The sequence below is a fragment of the Thrips palmi genome, unplaced genomic scaffold (genome assembly GCF_012932325.1).
Source record: "Thrips palmi isolate BJ-2018 unplaced genomic scaffold, TpBJ-2018v1 HiC_scaffold_17, whole genome shotgun sequence".
Classification (NCBI taxonomy): Eukaryota; Metazoa; Arthropoda; class Insecta; order Thysanoptera; family Thripidae; genus Thrips; species Thrips palmi.
In genome coordinates, this window is record NW_023144626.1 from 10,592,258 (window position 1) to 10,613,486 (window position 21,229).

The following is a 21,229-nucleotide window of genomic DNA, read 5'->3' on the forward strand; positions in this document are numbered from 1 at the left end:
AGATCCGGCCGCCGTCTCAGGTTTATGGCGAGTCTTTGATCTCGAAGGTCATTGATAGGTACCTCCCAGCTGCCAGACGGGCGCGGAGGGGACGGGGTGGGGAGAGAGTTGCTGGACGCGCGACAGAATTGGGCTTAGGCCGAGTATTGCGTTCAGAATTGCAAATTAGTCTGGATCAAGTAAACTTGCCTTGTAACGCCGGCGTGGCGCGGGGAGGGGTGGCGTGCTGACGGTGGCGTGCCGTCTCGGCTGCAGTGGCCGAAATGGACGGATCGGTCCAGTGGAGTGGCTGCGAGGTGGTGTTGATTCCCATTCGGTTCTGACAGTCTCATAAACTCTACAAACTGAAGTGTGTACTCAGTATGCACCTACAGATGCATACTCGAAAGTACACTCCTAGAGATGCATACTTAGCTGAGTACACATCTACAGATGCATACTTGGCTGAGTACACATCTACAGATGCATACTTTGCTGAGTACACATCTACAGATGCATACTTGGCTGAGTACACATCTACAGATGCATACTTTGCTGAGTACACACCTACAGATGCATACCTAACCTCTCCAAGTATGCATCTGTAGATGTGTACTCAGCTAAGTATGCATCTGTAGATGTGTAGTGTACTTGCAAGTATGCACCTGTAGATGCATACTGAGTACACACTTCAGTTTGTAGAGAATATGTGGCGACCGCTCACTTGTTTTCCTGGGCGTTTTCGGTCTTCTGGCTGGCTGATGTACTCGTACGATTTTGTTTCGAGCGTCACACAGTTTCGTACTTTTAAATGTGATCGTCTAAGGTTGAGCGCACACGCGTGACTTCAAAAATGTTCAGCAAATTTGTCGGAATTTGTATGAACAGCACGCACGCTCCAGTGTGGGGCCACGAATGAAATATGTAACCAAACATTTTGAAGAGTGCACGACACTGGGTTTGAACCGATGTCAACTCTGCTTTCCGAGGAAAAACTGAAAGCCGTGTGCATGTGCATTACGTAAGCCGTTCCCACCAACTTAAACCTACCTAAACCAACTTAAACGCCACAAAAACGTCAGGAGACCCGGTTCGGTAAACTGGGCCATCCTGACTGTGGATGTGGACCAAGGTCAGCTGTACCGTGCGCGTTGCAGCAGCGGGCAGGGTAGCCGGCGAGCAGGCCACCGGTGGATGGTGTTCCGGTAAGGGTGCTGCGGGGGGAGGGGAGCGGAGGTTGTAGTGGCAGACTGCTCGAGGAACCTGCCTGCAGGATTCAGCATGCTGAATAAGTGATCAGACCGTCGCTCTCCTCCGAACGACAATCAGGGGCGCCTCACCGGTAGGCAAGGTGCTCGAGCCGAGTCGGAGCCGAGCCGAGCCGGAGCCGAGTCGGAGCCGAGCCGAGCTGAGTCGGAGCCGAGCCGAGTCGGAGCCGAGTCGGAGCCAAGCCGAGCCGAGTCGGAGTCGGAGCCGAGCCGGAGCCGAGTCCGAACCGAGCCGAGTCGGGAGCCGGGGCGCGCCGCCGCAACCGGATGTCAGCCACGGAATCACGCAGCTCACGCCTCTGGGAGGCGGCGAGCCTGAGGGGCGCCGGGCGCGGCGTGGCGTGGCGCGGCGGGGCGTGGTGGGGTGCGGCGTGGCGTGTCGTGGCGTGCCGTGGCCAGGCGAGCTCCAGCGACGGGAAAGGAAGGAAAATAAAGGCGGGAGGGAAAATCCGCTTGGAGCTCCCTTTCCTCCCCGCGGCGCACCTTCGGTCCCAGCGCGAATCGACTCGGCCTGTCTGTGTTTCAGCACGCGCTGTGGAAAGCACTGAACGTGGTACCCACACCACCGGCGCGCGCACACATACACACACACGCACACACACGCACACACACACACACACACACACACACGTCGGCAGTGGCGTCCCGCGAATAGGCCTCCGAATTCATATGCGCTGTCAGAAAGGCGTCTTCCTCACCTTTAAAAGAAGACAGTGAAACGACATGTCGCTCGCTTACAGTGCTGGGTCACTCGTCAAAATCAACGAATGTGCACTGTGAAAACCTTTCAAACTATTTTTGGCCTCACATAGAAAAGTAACTTGTTATAACAGAGTATTTAAGCATACATAAGCTTACAAAGTAAATACTTCGTAATATACGAACTATTTCTCCGCATAACAAAGTAAATTAGTTTGTACTGTGTACGCTCAAAATACGTCGTAAGGATTTAAGCGTGACATCTTATTTAAACGAATATGGCGTACATTCATTGATAAACAGTGTACCGCTTTGTTGCACTGCGCGGCCATGGCGCCTGCGAGGTAGGCAACGGCAGGCGCTACAGGACACGCGTGTCGCGCGGATGGCCTATCCTGCGATTCACAGGCGCGCACCTCCATCACAGTTTGGTCTACAGTGTACGCCCTTGCTCCACACTGGTGGAAGTGAACCGTACTTTTACGCCTAGCGGGATTATTGCTACGCTCGGCTTCAAGCGTTCCGCCCACCTATCTGAATGCATGGGAGGATCTCTTTCTCTGACTTGAAGCTTCAGTCTCCAAGCATCGCTTAAGACTTGCATTAAGCGTACAATTACTCCTCTCACCCTTAATTTCAAGTATTTGTGCAAAATTTTGTGCGTGGCGATGCATAATTTTGAACTTGTGTGATGTTTCGTTTAAAATTGTGCTCGAGTTTGCATCAATTTATGCATTTTTACGCATAATGTGCTAAATCCACGTAAGCACGAAATCGTGCACGTTGCACTTACAAAATTCTACGTGGACATTTAGAGTGGCAGTCTCACCGGTGAGAAGCAAGTTACCTTCGGAAAATTTCATCTGTCCAGAACCGAATCCAGTGCACTTGTGCGAACTCCATCCCAAGTCCACACCCTTAAAACCTTACGAAGTATTTTGAGCATATATAGTACAAACAAATTTACTTTGTTATACAACGAAATAGTTCGCAAATTACGAAGTATTTTCTTTGTAAGCTTATGTATGCTCAAAATACTTTGTTATAACAAGCAGCTATTCTTTGTAAGACCTGGAATAGTTTGTAAGGTTTTCTCAGTGCGGGACGAGTGCGATATCGAAACTCGGCCTCGGCGTGACCGGTTAGGTTGTTGCCACTGTGAGATTGTGAGGTGAAAACTCATCAGCAGGTGCTTCGGCTTCAAACGCTTGCGTTAATGACACACGTCTGGACCAGGCCGGCCTTGGCCCTCGGCGCCACTAGGCCCAATTTGAGTCAATTGAATGCGCCGCCTTGTTGTTGCTTTGATCCGGGGCCGAAATTGGCCGCCCCTTTGGCCGACAAGAGAGTAAGCCTTTGACCGTGGGCTCTGTTATCGGCCGGCCCACATAATGGCCCTTTTCCTCTTTTTATTTAAATCTCTCTCTCTCTCTCTCTCTCTCTCTCTCTCTCTCTCTCTCTCTCTCGCTCTCTCTCTCTCTCTCTCTCTCTCTCCTTTTCTCCGGGTGCGTCCTTTGACGCAGGGCCCCGCGGAGAGCCGCGTGAGTAAACCAGGTCCCTTGATAACCACGAGGCAACCGCCACTGGCAAATGCGGAGTCGTCAAAGCTCGGCAACGCCGCATTAAACTGTCCCGCTATGGTGGTAAAGTAATTATATACTCTTAACAGGAAAAGACGCTCTGTTTGGAGTGATTACAGCATTCGATTCGCCTTATATGCAGAAAATGCTGATTACATGCTCATATTTGGACCTGGTTTTGCCAATGAGTGAAATTCAAAGTGAAAGTGAAATTTAAAGCGTTATTCAACATTTAAATTTTGATGAGTAAAAAATGTTTTGTTAAATTTTAATTACTTTTCTGCATTGTCCTTTTTGCATTTTTTTTTTCAAAATTAAGACTTGATTGGCTGTTAAATAAATTATGATCAGTCGACACAGTCTGCTGAAAATTTGGCATGTATTGGTTAAAGGCTTCAAACGACTCCTTTCCCCCGCCCCTCAATTCAAAAAAGGCGTTACCCTTTCCATTATTCGCAATCAACGTGTCCGAGTCAGGCGTTTCATAACTCAGTCCTTGAACCCGCCGCCCCGTACCTCTAGTGGCCCTCCATCTCCCCTACAATGCAGCGGACTGTTTCCGAGAATCGTCTTCTGTCTCTCTCGCACCCACAAGAACGCCCCATGAGTGCGAGAGAGACAGAGCGACGAAACCGTCTCTCGGAATCAGTCTGCCGGCGCTCATTCACCGCGGCCGAACCGTTTCCCGCCGAGTTTAGTTCGCAGTTTGCCGCGCTCGCCAAAGTGCTTTCCAAACTGGTTTCAGTGTTAACTTTCCGCGGCCCACACATACTTGCGTGTAAAGTTAGATCAATTCTGCCGAACGAATTCAGACAAAAACGGTGTGAGAACTCTCATTTTCGGTTTGCTGTGAGTCGCCGGGTCTGACACGGGGGCGCGGGTTCATCCGGTCTGGGGCCGTAAACAGGCTGATGAAGGGATCATTTGCGCGAATCATTGCTCACTGATTCGCTAGAAAATGGAGCGAATGGAGCCACTCTGTCGGTTGGACCGATTCCCAGGCCGTTGTTCTCTCTCCCGATTCCAAACCGGGCCACGCCGCTCCGTCTCTCTCGCGCTGCCCGGCGGGGCGCCCCGTGAGTGCGAGAGAGGCAGAGCGACGAAAGCCCTGTTTGGAATGGGCCCGTAAGGCGGCCGAGCCGGCTTACACCGGGCGGCCTCACGTCTCGCCGGTTTTAAAAAGTTGATTTAAGCGCTCCCCGGGCCGTCTACCAGGCCGACTCCGAAGAGTCCGTTTGGCCGCTGTCTCTGTTGCACTCGTCAGACGCCTTGCCGGGGTGCGAGAGAGACGGCAGAGCGATTTCTTCGGAATGGCAGGGCAGGTGCGCGGGCCGTGTCCGCTCAGAAAGCCAGAGAGCGCCGGGCGCCGCGTCATGACGGAGACTTAATCCCAATCTCAAACATTCGCATTGATATTCGCGTCTTGGATTACTGGAGAGGCTGCTTTCTATGGCCCGCTCCTTTCCTCCTGACTGACTTTCCAGCCTACAGTCTACACTGGGGATTGCCGCGGCTGGATGGAAAAAGGGGTGGGGGACTTGGCCTGCGCCTTAACCTGCTGGCGCGATAGGTATGCCGCGCCACGGCCCTAGCCCCCGCCCCCTCCCCCAGCATCGCCGCCAAGCTCACAATAGGCGAACGCCTAATTTTCGGGGACAATACTCAATTTAGTTCCCCATCTTGGGGCGGAGCGGGGAGGGGGAGACAATGGGTAGGAATCCAGGTGGAGGAGGTGCGGGAAAGAAGGCCGTGGAGGGCGCGGCGTCTCCTCGACGGGCACCTCCCTGGTGGGCACCTCCCTGGTGGGCACCTCCCTGGTGTGGGCGCCTCCCTGGTGTGGGCACCTCCCTGGTGTTGGCACCTCCCTGGTGCGGGCACCTCCATGGTGTGGTCACCTCTCTGGTGGGCACCTCCCTGGTGAGCATCTCTCTGGTGAGCATCTCTCTGGTGAGCACCTCCATGGTGGCGGCATCTCCCTGGTGGCGGCACCTCCTGGGTGTGGGCACCTTCCTTTGGGGGGGGGGCACCTCCCTGGCGCGGGCGCCTCTCTCCAGGGCACCTCCCTGGTGGGCGCGCGGCGCGCGCGAGTTGTAGTTTGGGAGTTTCGGAGCCACACCCCGCCCTGCCGCTTGATCCCGGGCCCCTGACGCAGCCTGGCATCCGGCGGAGCGTTGACCTGACCAAGGGCGACACGAGAAAAGGGGAGGAGGCAGTTTGAGATGCACCGGCAGAGCCTTGGCACCACCAGAGGACAGTATTGTTTCCAAACGCCCCGGCGAGTTAGAATGGTATTGGTTCGACTTCCTCTGCCACCTGTTTTCCGGTGCTCTCCCCACATGTCGTTCCACGCCCTATCGTACGCAAGGTCCATACGCCGCGTGTGGGGGTTTGGTTCTGTCCGGCGAACGCCGACGAGAGCCATTTTCATCGCTCTGTCTCTCTCGCACTCATGGGGCGTCCCTTATGGATGCGAGAGAGGCACAGCGACGAAAGCGGCTCTCGGAATCGGTTTGCTGGTCGGTAATGAAGACCCGGCCCGGTGATCCGTTCGTTACTTTAGCCCGGCCGATCCGCCCTTCATGGCAAAGGAAAATACGTTGCCGGTGAAAGGGAGGCGGGCCGGCCGCTTGATGTGAATGAGAATGAGGGAAGCTGTGTATAGATTACGGTACTGCAGACCGGTTCCGGGTCGCGCTGGCTGCCTCTCTCACCCCCCAAACGGGACGCCCCATGAGTGCGAGAGAGAGAGAGAGAGAGAGAGAGAGAGAGAGAGAGAGAGAGAGAGAGAGAGAGAGAGAGAGAGAGAGAGACTAAGCAGAGGGGAGCAATGTCCGAATCTGGACTCGGCCTGCTGACGTTGGCCAGAGTGGGCTGCCGCAAAAAGGTGGACGAGGTGAGGCGTAAGCTGATCTGGTGGGCTGCCTGCCGCACCGGCGGATGAGACTCCGATGGGATACATGGTCTTCATGCCCTCTGCGACATGCACGTGCCAAAGCAAGACTTGCGGCGATGGGTCTCCCACATAAACATTCTGCACTCATACAATGTGTGAAGCATACTTCTTTACTACAAAGGAAAAGAAGGCGTATAAAGAGTTTTAGCCATAATCTAGAGAATCTTCACTCTACAACTTCAAAAGAGTGGACTTTTTAACTGTGTTGTGTTTCTACGCAAGTATCACACGATCCCACAATCTGGCATCTTAAACGCCTCAAAAGCCGAAAAGCGCGTCCAGATCGGAATTAGGGTATCTCAAACAAACGGACAAGGTGACGGGTCTTGAATGGGCTTGAAGCTGCTCGTGCAAAATGAACAGTGTTCCGATCACCATGTTAATTGAGGCGAGGTGGACCTTGCTACCCTGGCCTGGCCGCCATGTCAAGGATCTCTAAACGACAGGCTCACAGTGAGCGCGCCGCACTGTTGGAACAGCAAGATCGGCGACTGATTGACGACGCAATGGCACAAAACTGAGACAATAGACGGTCGGCGGGCATCCTGTGTTCCCTCCAGTGTGTGCGCACCGCAACCACTCGACGTGCGGGTGCGACAGAGACGGACAGAGACGGGCGCACCGCGTCCGGAGGGCTTCCCGTCCGCTGCACGCTTCAAGCACGTCCGGCCGCGCTCATTCCGAAGCTCGTCGCTCTGTCTCTCTCGCACTCATGGGTCGTCCCGCTTCGGTGCGAGGGAGACAGAAGACGACTCTTGGAATCAGTCTATTGCCCCGCTACGCCCTGCCACGCCACGTTTGCGCATCCGGCCGAGTACCGGTTTACGCAGCGGACATGGCACCTGCGCGAAGCCGCGAAAACGGCTGGAAGCGGAACTAAATCAGCCGCACCAGCGCGGGGGCCGCGGGGGCGAGGAGAGGCGGCGTGGGCGTCGGGGGGCCGCGGAGGCCGGGCCGTGCCGAGCCGAGCACCAGCAGGTGTTTACAGCCTGTTTCATAATTCATGGCCCGCGTTCCACCATCGTTTCGTTGCGCGAGTTTCTGTGGGCCCGCCACGCCGCGCCACGCTACGCCTCTCCCCTGTGTTCCTGATGCCCCGTTGAACCCCGCTCCGGCTCACATCAAACCGGCACGGCCGCGGCCTACTGGATCAGCCGCCCGCGCAGCGCACGCCCGTGTTTGGATTTGTTGTGGCTGCAAACAACGCGCCTTGGCGAAACCGGCCGCCCTCGCGGAGGGGGAAGCAAAAAAGAATCACCCCGGCTGAAGCACTTATGTCGCTGCGCTTATTAAAAACGAAACCGTCGCTCGCGCTCCGAACTATTGCTTTTGCCTGAAAATCCAAACAAATCGTAACTTAATGCTCAAAATGCTAGGTAAGGTTTTAAGCTTTCCCAGATTTGCACCTGAAAAAGTGCCCTCATCAGTGTTGTCCTTTTCCGAGTGGATTGACTGACTCCTTCTCCTCGTCTTGCTGCACGTGTAGTCCGCGCTCCTCTCCGATGAACCCGTCCGAGGCGCGGCCTTCTCACTGTACTGGGGTTTCTAGCCCGCTGCCCCGATTAGTGCAGCTTCAAAGGCTGCAGCCGCGCTGCATGCACAGCCAGCAGACTGATGCCGAGGGTCGTTTTCGTCGCTCTGTCTCACGTACTCGTGGGGCGTCCCGTATGGGGTGCGAGAGGAACAGAGCGACGAAAACGACTCTCGGAATCAGTCCGCGGGCACAGCGCGCAGTCGGGTCGCTGCAGAGGGTCGTGGCACGGTCCACTGGCCGGGTAGTCCGCCGGCCGGGTCGCCGTTCCACTTTATGGACCCCATTTCCTTGTTCTTTTCGGTCGGCTCTGCCCTAACCGGACACTCTTGAAAGGCAAGCAGCGTCCCGGCTGCGCTGCATGTACACTGCCAGCGTTCTGCTGCACACTAAACTTTTCTAGACTTCTAATGCATAATAATGCACGCACTGTTAAGTAAGCTCGTGAGTTGTGTATAATATGATTATGCATCACTTAGTACTTCACTGGTAGCCGACGATTGTGACGTCATATTCATTGCAGTGTGAATTTTGTCACGTTCGTTTGAATATGACGTCACATTCGTTTGAAAGCGACTGGGCCGTTTAAGTAGGGTGTCACATTCGTTTGAACGTGAATCAACATTCGAACGAATGTGACATCATATTCAAACGAACGTGACAAAATTCACATTCGAACGAGTATGACGTCACATTCGTTGGTTACCAGTGTTAGTACAGGAAAATTTATAAAAAGTACACAAAATGATGTGTACTTGTCAAGTACTCTCATATAGATGTGTACTACCGAGCACACTTTAGATCTTGTAGTGTAGAAGCAGCGAGCGCTTGTTCGGTAGGCGGACCCCCTGCGCGGTCGCGCCTGGCGTCCCCGGGCTGCGCCGCGCTAGAAAGGGCTAGGCAGGGCCACGCAGGGCTGCTCCTACACACCCCAATCTCCCTCTGATGATCCGAGCCGGGCCGCCTCGCGCCCTCCACCTCGCCGCCACCGCCGTTGTGTCAAGTGGGGATCGTATGGCCCACTTAGTGCCCCGCCGCGCCCCGCCCCGCCACTCCCCACCACGCCCCGCCGTACCTGCCACACTACTGCCATCCAGTTTTCATATCCGTGTCGCTGGCTGCCGTACGTGGCGCTGAAAAGTGAAATGTGAGAGGAGAGTGCCGAGAGTGCAGCAACTAAAAACCGAGGGCCTGCAGGGAAAGGGGGGAAAGGGGAGGCTAAACCACCTCGGGCAGAGCCGCGGCAGGGCCGAGGCGAGGCAGGCCCGCACCCGGCTAAGGCTATAAGGTCGGCCCTGGATATAACCATACAGCTTGTTGCCTGGGGGGAGTGCTCTCGATCTCCATGCCGTGCAATACCTCGGCCACACTTCCTCGTATAATCAGCAGCTTCAGTGCATGCAGCTGTGTGTGTGTGTGTGTGTGTGTGTGTGTGTGTGTGTGTGTGTGTGTGTGTGTGTGTTCGCGCGCACCCGCGTAGGTGTGTGAGTGCTGTGTGCGTGAGGCACACAGCACGGGAAGTGCGACTTACCACATGCGATATTAAAGAAACGCGCTCCGACCTGAGCGTCCTAGGAGTGTTAAGGAGGGAGGGGCGCTGAGTTTGAAGGAGTGGGGATTCTGAGCGGCTGCTGCCGCCTGCAGGCGGATTCCGAGAGCCGCTCTGTCTCTCTCGCACCCCTACGGGACGCCCCATGGGTGCGAGAGAGACGGAGCGAGGAGTCTCGGAATGAGCCTGCTGCGCCGCGATGTAATATTACCATACCGACCACTCGGCGGCGGCGCGGCTCGGCTCGCTGGAGAGGGCTTTATTTCAAGTTAATGCAAGTGGAGGTGAGGCGGCTAGGCCGCGCCAACTTCGCGCGTTCAACATTAGCGGCGCCTCGGCCTTGGCCGCCCCAGCGCAGCGGTTTTCGAATTGCGGTTTTTTCGAATTGACCCCACTACACTGCTATTCGACAAATGTGACGTCACATTCGTTGGAATTTCAATTTTGTCACGTTCGTTTGTATACGAGTCGCATTCGTTAGATACAATGTTGGCCCATGTTCAAACGAATGTGACGTCAAACACTGTGAGAATTTGTTGTCAGTCGATCGTGAATTTGAGGATGGTATTTTTTTTATCGATTTCAAATGATTCAAACTCATCACAAATTGATAATAATTTCATCATTATAGCTCTTTTTCTTACTGCATGGGTGTAACGATAAGGTCATCAATTGGTTTTGATGACATTATTAAGGAGAAGCAGCCTTGACATTGTCTTCAAGTGACAACCAATATTTTCACAGTGTATTCAAACGATAACGTGACCGAGGGGGAACGCAATTCATGAAATCGTGTACAGGCTGACTACACTGGTAAAACTAAAGCGTAGTTGTACGCTTCATTCAAGCGTACAACTACGCTTCAAGACTGTACGCCCTTCTTGAAGCGTACAACTACGCTTCAAGGCAATTACCCCATGCATTTAGATAGGAAGAAAGGAGCGCATGAACTCTTGTACGCTTGAAGAAGGGCGTATTGGCTGTACGCTTCACGAAGGGCGTAATACTACGCCTTAGTTTTACCAGTGTACTTGGAAACACGCGATATCACGCTGAATTACGGTGATATTACACGTGTATTTTGGCCTTTAAAACTCCGAAATTTGGCACGACCCACATAGCGGTATTACGTTCACGAGCATTACGCGGAATGCCTGATTTTTGTGTGCATAGGGTATTACACTCTGACAAAAAAGTACGGAAAAAGTACGGAACATGTCTGGTCAATAATTTGCCTGGACCGTCCGTACTTGCCAACTACGGAACGTTCCGTACTTTTTTTCCGTACCCATTTACATGGGTTCATATGGATCAAGTACGGAACGTTCCGGACCTTTCTCCCTACGTCCGTACTATATTCCGTTCATAAGTACGGAATTTTTTACAGTGTACGCGAGTGTTCAATTATCGCCCATCGAACGTGACCCAATTCGTATTCGAACGAATATTACGTCACGCTCGTTGCTTCGTCCGCAGCCCTTGAAATGACAGTGTGGCTTCTGTTGCAGCCGTGGACGGCGACCTGGTCATGTCCCCCGTGGTGGCGGGGGCGGTGATCGGCGTGGCGCTGTGCCTGGTGTCGGCCACGCTGTGCGTCGCGGTGCACCTCCGCAAGTGCCTCAAGCCGGGCGTCCGGGCCGTGGGCCGGAACGGGGGCCTGGGCTCCGACAAGGGCGCCGTCGTGGGGCTGGGGCCGCCGCCCGGCAAGACGACCGCCCACGCCAGGGACCCCGCCGACGAGAAGGACCCCGACATCATCCCCGCCAAGTTCGGTGAGTACGCGCGGTGCTCTGCAGCCCTGCACTGTGAAAACTAGGCCGTGTAGTTGTACTATACTCAAACATGTTACTGACTTTTTTTCAGTTTGTGAGTACTTACAGAAGTAATTTGCGCAAATATAATACGTACTTTTAGTTTCGAAAAGAAATACTCATTAATTAATTGGAAAATGTATAGTGTACTGAAAATTTATTTTCGTCAGAAATTTGCGAAGGGAATCAGTCACTATCCTGGCTTAAACGAATACGTAATTAATAAGTAAAAAGTCACCAATGGTCTGAATCGTACGCTTGACAAAGCACACATCTACGTTCGGAGACTTAACTCTTAAAGTCAAGCTAGAGGAAAAATTTCCTTACGCGCAAAAGATAGGCCGGCCGGAAGCTTGCAGTCAAGCGAAGCAGACACTTCTCTTGAAGAGAGACGTAACAGTGCGCTTGAGTTCTACCTCTGTGGAGTAAGAGTCCACATTTTTGACCAAACGGCAACCGTGGTGCGCGCCTGTGAATCGAAGGGTAGGCCATCCGCACGACACGTGTGCGCTGAAGTGCCTCTCGTTGCCTGCCTCGCAGGCGCCATGGACGCGCAGCGACGGCGTGGTCTTCTCGCTCCTCAAGGAACAAGCGTGAACAAGGCGGAAAAAGCAGCTCTCCCCCCCTTTTTAGTCGCACCCGTGACAGTAGTGTAACATGGGCCTTCTGTCCTCCCCGAAACCTCGCGCGGTGCACGGTCACTGCCATGCCTCCCGCTCGGTTACGCAGTCTCCGGTGGCGCCCTGCCGAGCGCGCCCGATAGATCAAGTGGGTACTCTTGTTCGCCGTGAGGCCTTCCCGCTTGGGATGTCTGTGAGGTAGGGGCAACGTGATGCCGCACGAGTCTTGCGGGTTGGCCCACCTTGCGGCAGTGGGCGGCCACGCGCACTGTGAAAATTTCAGTCGTCACTAGATGACAATTTCAAGCCTAATTTTCCTTATAACAATGTCATCAAAACAATAGATATGACATTATTGTCACGCCCATGCAAAAAGTATAGGGCCTTAAATGAAAATGTCATCAATTTGCGATGAGATTGTCATCATTTGAAAGTGACGACAATGTCATCCACGTTTTTGTCATAAAGTGACAACAAATTTTCACAGTTCGGGTACCTGACGTCAGGGTAGTGTCTCACAGTGGGCCTGAGGACCGGCGCAGATGGTCTAAACTGTAGGCGCTTTGACCTCCCAGAGTCGCTCAACAGGACTAGAATAGCATGCCGCGTGAGTGATTTTGAACAACCCTTTTAAAACTGCGTTGGAACGCGCGCACAATAATTTGTCGGTGCGCTTTCCATCCGGTTTCGGCTGTCGGCACCAAAAAGGTGCAAAGCCACGAGGAAGTTCAAAGGGAAGCGAGGAAAAGGGTGCAGGGCGCCGTGGATTCTCTCGGTAGCAGCGAAAGTCCCCGACCAACCGACCCGGTCCGGAGCGAAATGTTCGCACTTGAGCAGGGCTGTGTGGCAGTGCATAATGAGACAGGGTCTGCTGACACGAAAGAGAGAGGAGAGAGAGAGAGGAGAGAGGGAAAGAGAGGGAGAGAGAGTGAGAGGGAGAGGGAGAGAGAGGAGAGAGGGAAAGAGAAAGAGAGAGAGAGAGGGGGGGGGAGGGGAGAGAGAGGCGGAGGGGAAGGGGGGCTGCAGCACGCTTGATTAACCCCCAGTCCAGGTAAGGTCGCCAGCTATGCACTTGACGCTGCAGGCCGCAGTTCTGCACCTTTCGGCGCCGCTTTTTTTTTATTTCGCTCCCCTTGGCGACTGCTTTACGCTTTGCGAGCGGCACGGACGCTGTTTCCTGCATTCACTGAACAAAAGTGCGAGCCTGACGCCCCCGAATCAGGGATCGGGGCGGTGATTCGCACCGAGCGGAGAACTCCGCCTCTTAACTACATCTCTCTCTCTCTCTCTCTCTCTCTCTCTCTCTCTCTCTCTCTCTCCTCTTCTTCTTCTCTCTCTTTTTTCTCTCTCTCTCTTCTGTCTCTTTTCTATCTGTCGTCTCTTTTCTGCTCTGTCTTCTTTTCGTCTCTTTCTCTCTTCGTCTCTTTTTCTCTCTTTTTGTCTCTCTTTTTGTCCTTTTTTCTCTCTCTCTCCCTTTTCTCCCTCCTCTTCTCTCTCTCTCTCTCTCTCTCTTCATCTGGACTTGAAACTTGCATGCCTGCTACATTTTCACGAAATTTTCAAATCACCTGGTCCAATTTTTTAAATAAAAATCGAACATCCCAGTAAAAAAAATGTTATGAATTAAAATATATATATATCTCTCTCTCTCTGTCCGTGTCCATGTATGTCTGTGTGTCGGTCCGTGCCACTGGCTGGACAAAACGGGGCGCGACAGTGACAGGCCCACAATACGAATCCATTTCATTTTCTAGCAGTGATGTAATCGTGGAGAGGGCCCCCGCTGTTGTTGAATCAGGCGCAAAGCACTGGCAAGCACTGCAAAGCAGGCTAAACAATGAAAAACAAGCAGCGAGCGCACACACAGCACACATGCCACGCTTGAAAGCCACTCAGGTGTCTCTTGACACCCCCGGAATTATTTATGTCAGTGCACAATGTCAGACTGGATTCCACGCGCCTCAACCTCCCCTTCCCTTTCCCCCTTCCCCTCTCCTCCTCTTCCCCCTCCCCTCCGCACGTGTGGAATTCAATTAGACCGCCCGTAATCACATGGGTCGAGTACACAGCGCCGCCCTGCTTCGCCACGACGCCGCGGGCCCAAGTGGAGGTCTGGACCCGACCCGATCCGCGGCGCGCACCACCGCAACCCCGCCCCACCCCGCCTCACCCCCCCCTGCCCCGCCTTGCCCGCCCTGCCCAGCCGCCCCACCCCGCCCTTTCCCCGCCCCGCCTCGCCCTGCCCCCCCCTTGGCCCAACCCGAAAAACGGGTCGCGTGTTGTCCCCGCATGGGGGGACGTGCCGCGGAAGTGCGACGAGGACGAAACGACTGTTGGAAACCAAACTACAGTCCCGCTAGCGCGCCCAGCACGCTATTCGTCTCTCTCGCACTTGAGGAGTGTCCCGTGAGGTTGCGTGAGAGCAAGGGTGACTGTTTGGGATCGGACCACGGCCACAAACCCGCGCCAGCATGTCGGCGTCTCTCTCTCTCCCTCTTCCTCCCCCCCCTTCTCTCCTCCCTCCCTCTTTTTCCCTCTCTCTCTCTCTCTCCTCTCTCTCTCTCTCTCTCTCTTCTCTCTCTCTCTCTTTTCCCCTCTCTTTCCCCCTCTCTTTTTTCTTCTCTTCTTTCTTTTCCCTCTCTCCCTCTCCTCTCCCCTTCTCTCTCTCTCTCTCTCTCTCTCTCTCTCTCTCCTCTCTCTCTCTCTCTCAAACGGGACTGCAGCCCGGCCCCACGCCGGCGCGGCTGGCTAGCTGCCTGGCTGGCGTCCCAGCGGGCCCGGCTTGGGTGCTGAGTCGAGTTTATCTGACCGCGGCGGCGCGATCTTGGAATCTTCGGCTGCGCTCCAGCGCCGCTCCAGTGGCCAGGCCGCCCCAGGCCGGCAGTGTGTGTCCGAGGCGCTGCCGGGAATTGGAACCGTTTCCAGCCGTGATTTGTAGTGGCGGACGCGGGCCGGGGGACCGGCGGCGGCTTTCTCAGTTCGCCACCCTGGTTGGTGCGGTCACCGCGGTCACGGCGCCGCGCTGCCGACCGGCCCGGCCAAAGCCGCAAGACTCGACGCAATCCCCGAGCTCAAATTAATTACCATCCGTCCGAGTCGGCGCCCCGAATGGCTGGCACTACTTTCGGCCGCGGCCGCCGGGCTTCCTTCCGGTGCACAGTGGGCCAGAAGACCGGCGGAGGCGGCCAAAACTCTAGACGCGTTTTGAGCTCCAGAGTCCGCTAAGCGGGATTCGAACCGAGCGTGTCACCTCACAAATGGATTCCTCGTTCGGACAGATATCTATTGGTGGTGTCACACGTTCGGTTCGAGTCCCATTTAGCGACTCTGATCTGGAGCTCAAAACGCGTCCGGGATTTTGGCCGCCTACACCGGTCTTCTGGCCCACTGTGCGGTGCTGTGGTCGTTCCCTACCGTTCGACGCATTCAGGTTGTAACGTGGGAAAAATACAAGGGGGTGACCAGCACGTGATGACACTGTCATCACAGTGTGATGACATTTTCGTGAAAGCCCCGATGCTTATTGCAGGGGCGTGACTATACTGTGTCATCAAATGATTTGATGACACAATATAAGAAATAAGCTGTATTTAGTGACTGTCTCTTGTTTGTGTCCTACCTCCCCCCCTTCTTCCGCACTGAAAATAGAAAGGTCAGACTTTTCACCCCTTAAACGGTCTTACTGAAATGTACGATCGAAAAAGGGCCATACTGAAATGTAAGACCGAAAGAAAAGGTCATACTTCGATGTATGACCAAAAAACGGTCATACTAGTGTATCACGGGTAAAGGGTATCCCCAAGCTAAACAATAGCCAGTCTCGCTGATGTCTGACCTGTTTTTGGTCATACATTTAAGTATGACCGTTTCTCGGTCATACTTTTTGTGTATGACCGTTTTTAGGTCATACCTTTTGTATCACCGAAAATCGGTAAGATGTCTCACACTCGAATATCAGTGCGTCTGGACTCTGCCGGACTCTATGAGGGAAAAGGAAGGAAGGGGTTTGCCCTTGACGCTCAGCGTCGGGCCGGCGGGGCAGTCGCAACGGCCGGAACGTAACCCAAAACCGGTCTCGTGGTTTACGGCCGGCCCCGACCGCATCCCACCACGCTATTGAATCTGCTGCCAATCGCGCCTCTCTCTCTGTTCCAGACCCGATCGTCCCGCGAGCCCCGGCCAACGGCACACTGGCGGCGCACGGCGTCCCCGGCGTCCCGGCCCGCTCCCCGGCACCCCCCACGGAGGCGGGCGGCGTGAGTCCGTCGGGTCGGATGCCCGGCCTGGCCGGCCTGGCTGGCCTGGGTCCGGCCCAGGGCAACGGCGGCCCGCCCAAGGCTGCGTCCCCGGAGCACTGGGTGCGCTCCAGGAACTCGTCCGGCTTCGAGACGGTGAGTAGCCACGTGACTATGTCGATTTAGCTCGTGTCGCACAGTGCGCTGAGAAAACCTTACAAACTATTTTGGGCCTTACAAAGAAAAGTAGTTTGTATAACAAAGTATTTTGAGCATACGTAAGCTTACAAAGAAAATAGTTCGTAATTTACGAACTGTTTCTTCGTATACCAAAGTATTTTAGTTTGTTATATGTATGCTCAAAATACTTCGTAAAATTTTGAGAGTGCGGACAAAAAACTAGAGATGAGCTTTGAGCTCCAGACATGGTAAAACCGGCACTCAGTTTTCCCAGGAAGCCTATGGTAAAGGCATAGCTGATTTCCAGGGAGTTCCTGGAAAACCCAGGAACCTTTTCTTACCGTGGAGTTACTAAACAGGACTCGAACCGAGCGTATGACCTCCACCCAAGGATTCCTCCTTCACTGATAAAGATTTTGTCGTAACTTAGCGACACATTTATTGCTAATTTTTCTTAGCGATACATTTATTGCTAATATTTCTTAGCGACAAGATTTGTTGTGGAACGAATAGCTTGTTAAACCATACTCGTACTGGAACTAAAGGATAATTTCACAACGACAAACTTGTAATAACACATCAACAGTCCTCCTTCAAAAACAAGTCGTTGACAAACAACAAGTCGTTGACCAACAACAAATGTTTTTAGTCAACAACAAGTACTGTAAGTCGAAAAAGATTTTGTAATGTCTGCGACAAGTATTCATTGAGTACTTTTGTCGCTAAATTTATTTTTCATGGTTCTACTTTAAATTATGGTAATTTCCCTATGACTTAGGAGAACAAAATGGATGATTATCCATAATAACTTACACTTTAACTAAGCAGATAATGGCAAAAGATGTTGTTTCCACACAAATTGCATCGTTAATGGTGATAACAAGGATTTTGTTCTTCAACGACAAATTGTCGCTTACTAGGTTCAACGACATTTGTTTCGCTTTGGTTCATGATGACATTCTATGTTTTGGAACGACTAAATTTTCACTCATCTGATTGTTTCTGTACAACCGTGTTTTAACAGTGTTTGGAGAGCAATCGATTGGTGGGGTCACACGTTTTAACACACGTTTCACACGTTAGAGCCCACCATGTGCACCCTTGAGTTTGCAGAGAAGTAATTTTACTGCGTTTGTCTGGGTAGACTCACCACTTCGTGGAACCGTGGGACTCGTGGGACCTGCGGCCCAAGGACCTGCGCCTGTCCAAGTCTCCCAGCTCGAGCAGCACGGACAGAAGAGACCTGGAGCTGAACGGGTCGGCCATCAAGGACCGCCTCATGTCCTCCCGCGTGCCCGAGAGCTGCGTCTGAAACGACAGCAGCGTGCTCGAGGCGAACTACGACCGCCTCGTCAAACGACTGATTCTATTGATAGAATAATGGATAAGAGGAGAAAACTGTCTGTCATCCTTGAAATCCTTGGCTTCCGGGCCGCGTTGGACTGCCCTGTACATAGTTTGGTCTCTGTGCGCCTTTGTGCTGGAGGTCAGAAGGATGATAGCTGGAGGGGGTGACAAATGAGTGACTGTGTGAGTGCATGCGCGTGTGCCTGGGTGTGTGTTTGTATATATGTGAAATATTATTGTTATGTTTGCATAGTATAAACTTACGGAAATCTTTTGTACACAAGATGGCGACTGTTTCTTGTGTGTAGGGAAAGAATTCTTGTCTGTGCAACAGTTGCATAACTTGGAAGCGATCGAAGTTTCCGTTTAGACGACACCGACTTTTTCCGTTGGATCAAATCCAGTTGTCGCGCGGAACCCCTTGAACCGAAATGTAAAGCAATGACATGGACTCCTGTGTAGTAGTCACTATCAAAATTGACTTAAGAAATTACAAAACATGTCGCTGTAGGCATATCTGATAAATTAATGTCTGTCATATCATGATCATAATCACTAAATAGGTAAAAAATTAAATTCACGAATGTATCTGTGAGTGCTCCGCACTTTTCTACCCAGCCTATTTTTTAGCAAAACTTTGCCACTGTGCCACAAAACTTATTTGCATCATTTTTGTCTGGTCTGAGGTGTGTTTGTCCTCCTAGTCTTATCAGTAGAAAAATGTTAGATATCGTTCCGCATGAAAAATAACTGCAATTGTTAAATTATATTTTTTGTAACAAGTTTTACTCTTAAAGAGGAAAATAAATCTAAACTGATAAAATATTCCTTCGTGTCTGTTATGTCCTTTTCATGAATAACATTTTTACACACACGAGTTTTTTTTTTTTAATGCGAAAAATCACTTTGCCTTTAAAGCACAAGGCCAGGGCGAGTTGAGCTCGTCGAGCTGCATTGCTTTTACGCACGGACACTGCGAGACTCTTCCGGAGGGAACGACAGGCGATTCAATTGCTTCCATGCCACTGGGAGCGCATCCATAACTTACGAAGGGATCCAAGAAGAGAACGAAAGGTTAGCATCTCCTGAGGCAGCATAAAGTTTAGGTGACTGACCCCACGCCGCACCAAACAGGAGAAATGGAAGGAAGGTCAGAAAGAAAGTCTGGACTCAAATAAAGCATTTGAATTTCCCCATAGATTCCTCGATTGAAATGGAATCCATTCGCGCCACCATTATTTCGGTTCGAGTATCATTTACAGAACTCTTCAGGTCATAAGGGGTTGAACGATCGCCAACAGCAGACAGTGCTTTCGTCGCTCTGTCTCACTCGCACTCATGTGGAACGTCACCTCAGGGAGCAAGAGAGACACGCCTGTTCGAGATGGGCCTTCTGGTCTTCAGAGAGGTCCACCGTGCGGCAACCGGCGTCCACACGATGTCACAAGAAAGGTGAAGCAACAGCGGCAAAACATTGTCCCGGAAGTCGTCGCTGCAACCTGAGGCCAAGCGACGCCACACCACGCTGAGCAGCACAGGGATTTATGCATAAGCGTTCTCGGCACACTGCGGTGCACAATGGACCGATACTTGTAGGGGGACGGGGCTCTGTCTGTCCTTGTCGCGCACATTGGACGTGCACGGAGAAGGGGCACTGTCTGTCCTCGTCGCGCGCATTATTCGAGCGAGATGAATGGCCCGGGCGGCCGGGCAGCACAATAGCGACCCTTGTAAGACACACACAATATGATACGGCCAAGACTTGATTTGCTGCGGGGGCCCGCAAGCATGAGAAAAAAAAGAAAGAAAACATGCAGTGCGGGACTAAGCGCTATACCAGGCTGCAACCACGCAAATCGTGGCTGTGCTTTGCCACCGGGGTCAAAACTATATACTTGATGCATTTTCGAGCGGAAAACTAGAATTTCGGGCATGCGCCGGGAAGGTAGGCAACCCTTCGTCTCCAGCCCTCTTTCAGCGCACCAGCGTCACGGGGAAAGTAATTTCCACACCAGATCGAATGTGACAAAGACCATTGTGCACCGAGTATCTCTTTCTTGGACCCATAAGGCGGTTCCATATCAATTTCAGACACATCGAAGGTGGTCCACCATTTTCGTAGAAAAACCACAGACTAGCGTCTCGGGAAAAGTCATTTTAACACCAAATGACTTGCGTCAAAGACCATTGGGGACCGGGTATCCATTACTTGGGCCCATAGCAACATTTCATATGAGTTTCAGACAAATCGAAGATGGTCGGCCATTTTCGTCGAAAAAATGTTAAGGCTATACATCATGGTTTTTTCACGTTTTAGGCCAAACCGTGAATTTCCACGAAATTCGAGTATGTTGTACTGGGACACTCCCTCGTGGCACCTGACACTATTTCGAGGGTCATTTGGGCCTTAAACAGTCTCTTTCTGGCGAAAAACTGGAAGTATTTGAGCCCGCGCCGCATTGGTAGGCAACCCACCGTCCACAGCGCTCCAGAACTCAACTTGCATCGTGGGAAAAGCCATTTTTACGACAAATAAGATGCGTCCAAGACCATTGGGCACCGGCCTTCTGTTTCTTAGACCCATGAGAAGGTTCCATATCAATTTCAGACGAATCGGAGGTAGTTGCCCATTTTCGCCGAAAAAATGTTAAGGCTTATACATCATGGTTTTTTCACGTTTTGGACCAAAACATGAAATTCGATCAAATTCGAGTATGTCGTACTGGGGAACTCCCTCGTGGCTCCTGACACTATTTCGAGGACCATTTGGGCCTTAAACAGTCTCTTTCTGGCGAAAAACTGGAAGTATTTGAGCCTACGCCGCATAGGTAGGCAACAAACCGTCCACAGCGCACCAGAATTCAAATTGCATCGCGGGAAAAGTCATTTTCACATCGAATGGCATGCGTCAAAGGTCATTGGGCACCAGGCATCTGTTGCTCAGGCCCATATCAACGTTCCATATGAATTTTCATCGACAAAAGCTGCCGTTTTCTGTCAAAAATTTAATATGGCCCAAAGTCGAGCATGTTGCACTGGAGCACTCCGTGATGACTGCTGAGTCTAACTTAATGCCCATTATTTAGGCGGGTGAGCAGCTTCTCTGCAAACTCAACAGTGTGCTCAGTACACTCCATTCGGCGTGTACTCATAAGTACACTCCAGCGAGAGCGAGTGTGCGATTAGCTGAGTACACTCCAACGAGAGTCTAAGTTTGTGGGAGGTGTACACGTTAAAGAAAGCGTACTGAGTGCACTGTTGAGTCTGCAGAGTTGCCACTGCGGAAACGTCACGTGTTCTTAGGTGTCCGCTGCATCGATTCAGACAAAAATTCCCGCCTTTTTTGCGGTAAGACCTTGTGTACTTGATGCGGATGATGTTGCTTTCCTGCCAAGGTGCCTAGGCAACCCTGCGCTGTGTGCGATAATATTGCCTGTTTACCGGCAGGCGCCTGCACGTCACAGGATAGGCAACCCG

At 52.5% G+C, this 21,229-nt stretch overlaps 1 protein-coding gene across 1 annotated transcript in view; it reads left to right on the forward strand.

Annotated features, from left to right (window-relative positions):
• Nucleotides 1-18,577, forward strand: part of LOC117644037 (neural cell adhesion molecule 2-like) — a 290,539-nt gene extending 271,962 nt beyond the window's left edge. Inside the window, exons 12-14 of the mRNA XM_034383224.1 lie at nucleotides 11,068-11,331; nucleotides 16,146-16,381; nucleotides 17,550-18,577. Of these exons, the coding sequence (XP_034239115.1) occupies nucleotides 11,068-11,331; nucleotides 16,146-16,381; nucleotides 17,550-17,717 (668 nt within the window). The 3' untranslated portion in view covers nucleotides 17,718-18,577. The remainder of the gene's footprint in view (nucleotides 1-11,067; nucleotides 11,332-16,145; nucleotides 16,382-17,549) is intronic.
• The last annotated feature ends 2,652 nt before the right edge of the window (nucleotides 18,578-21,229 follow it).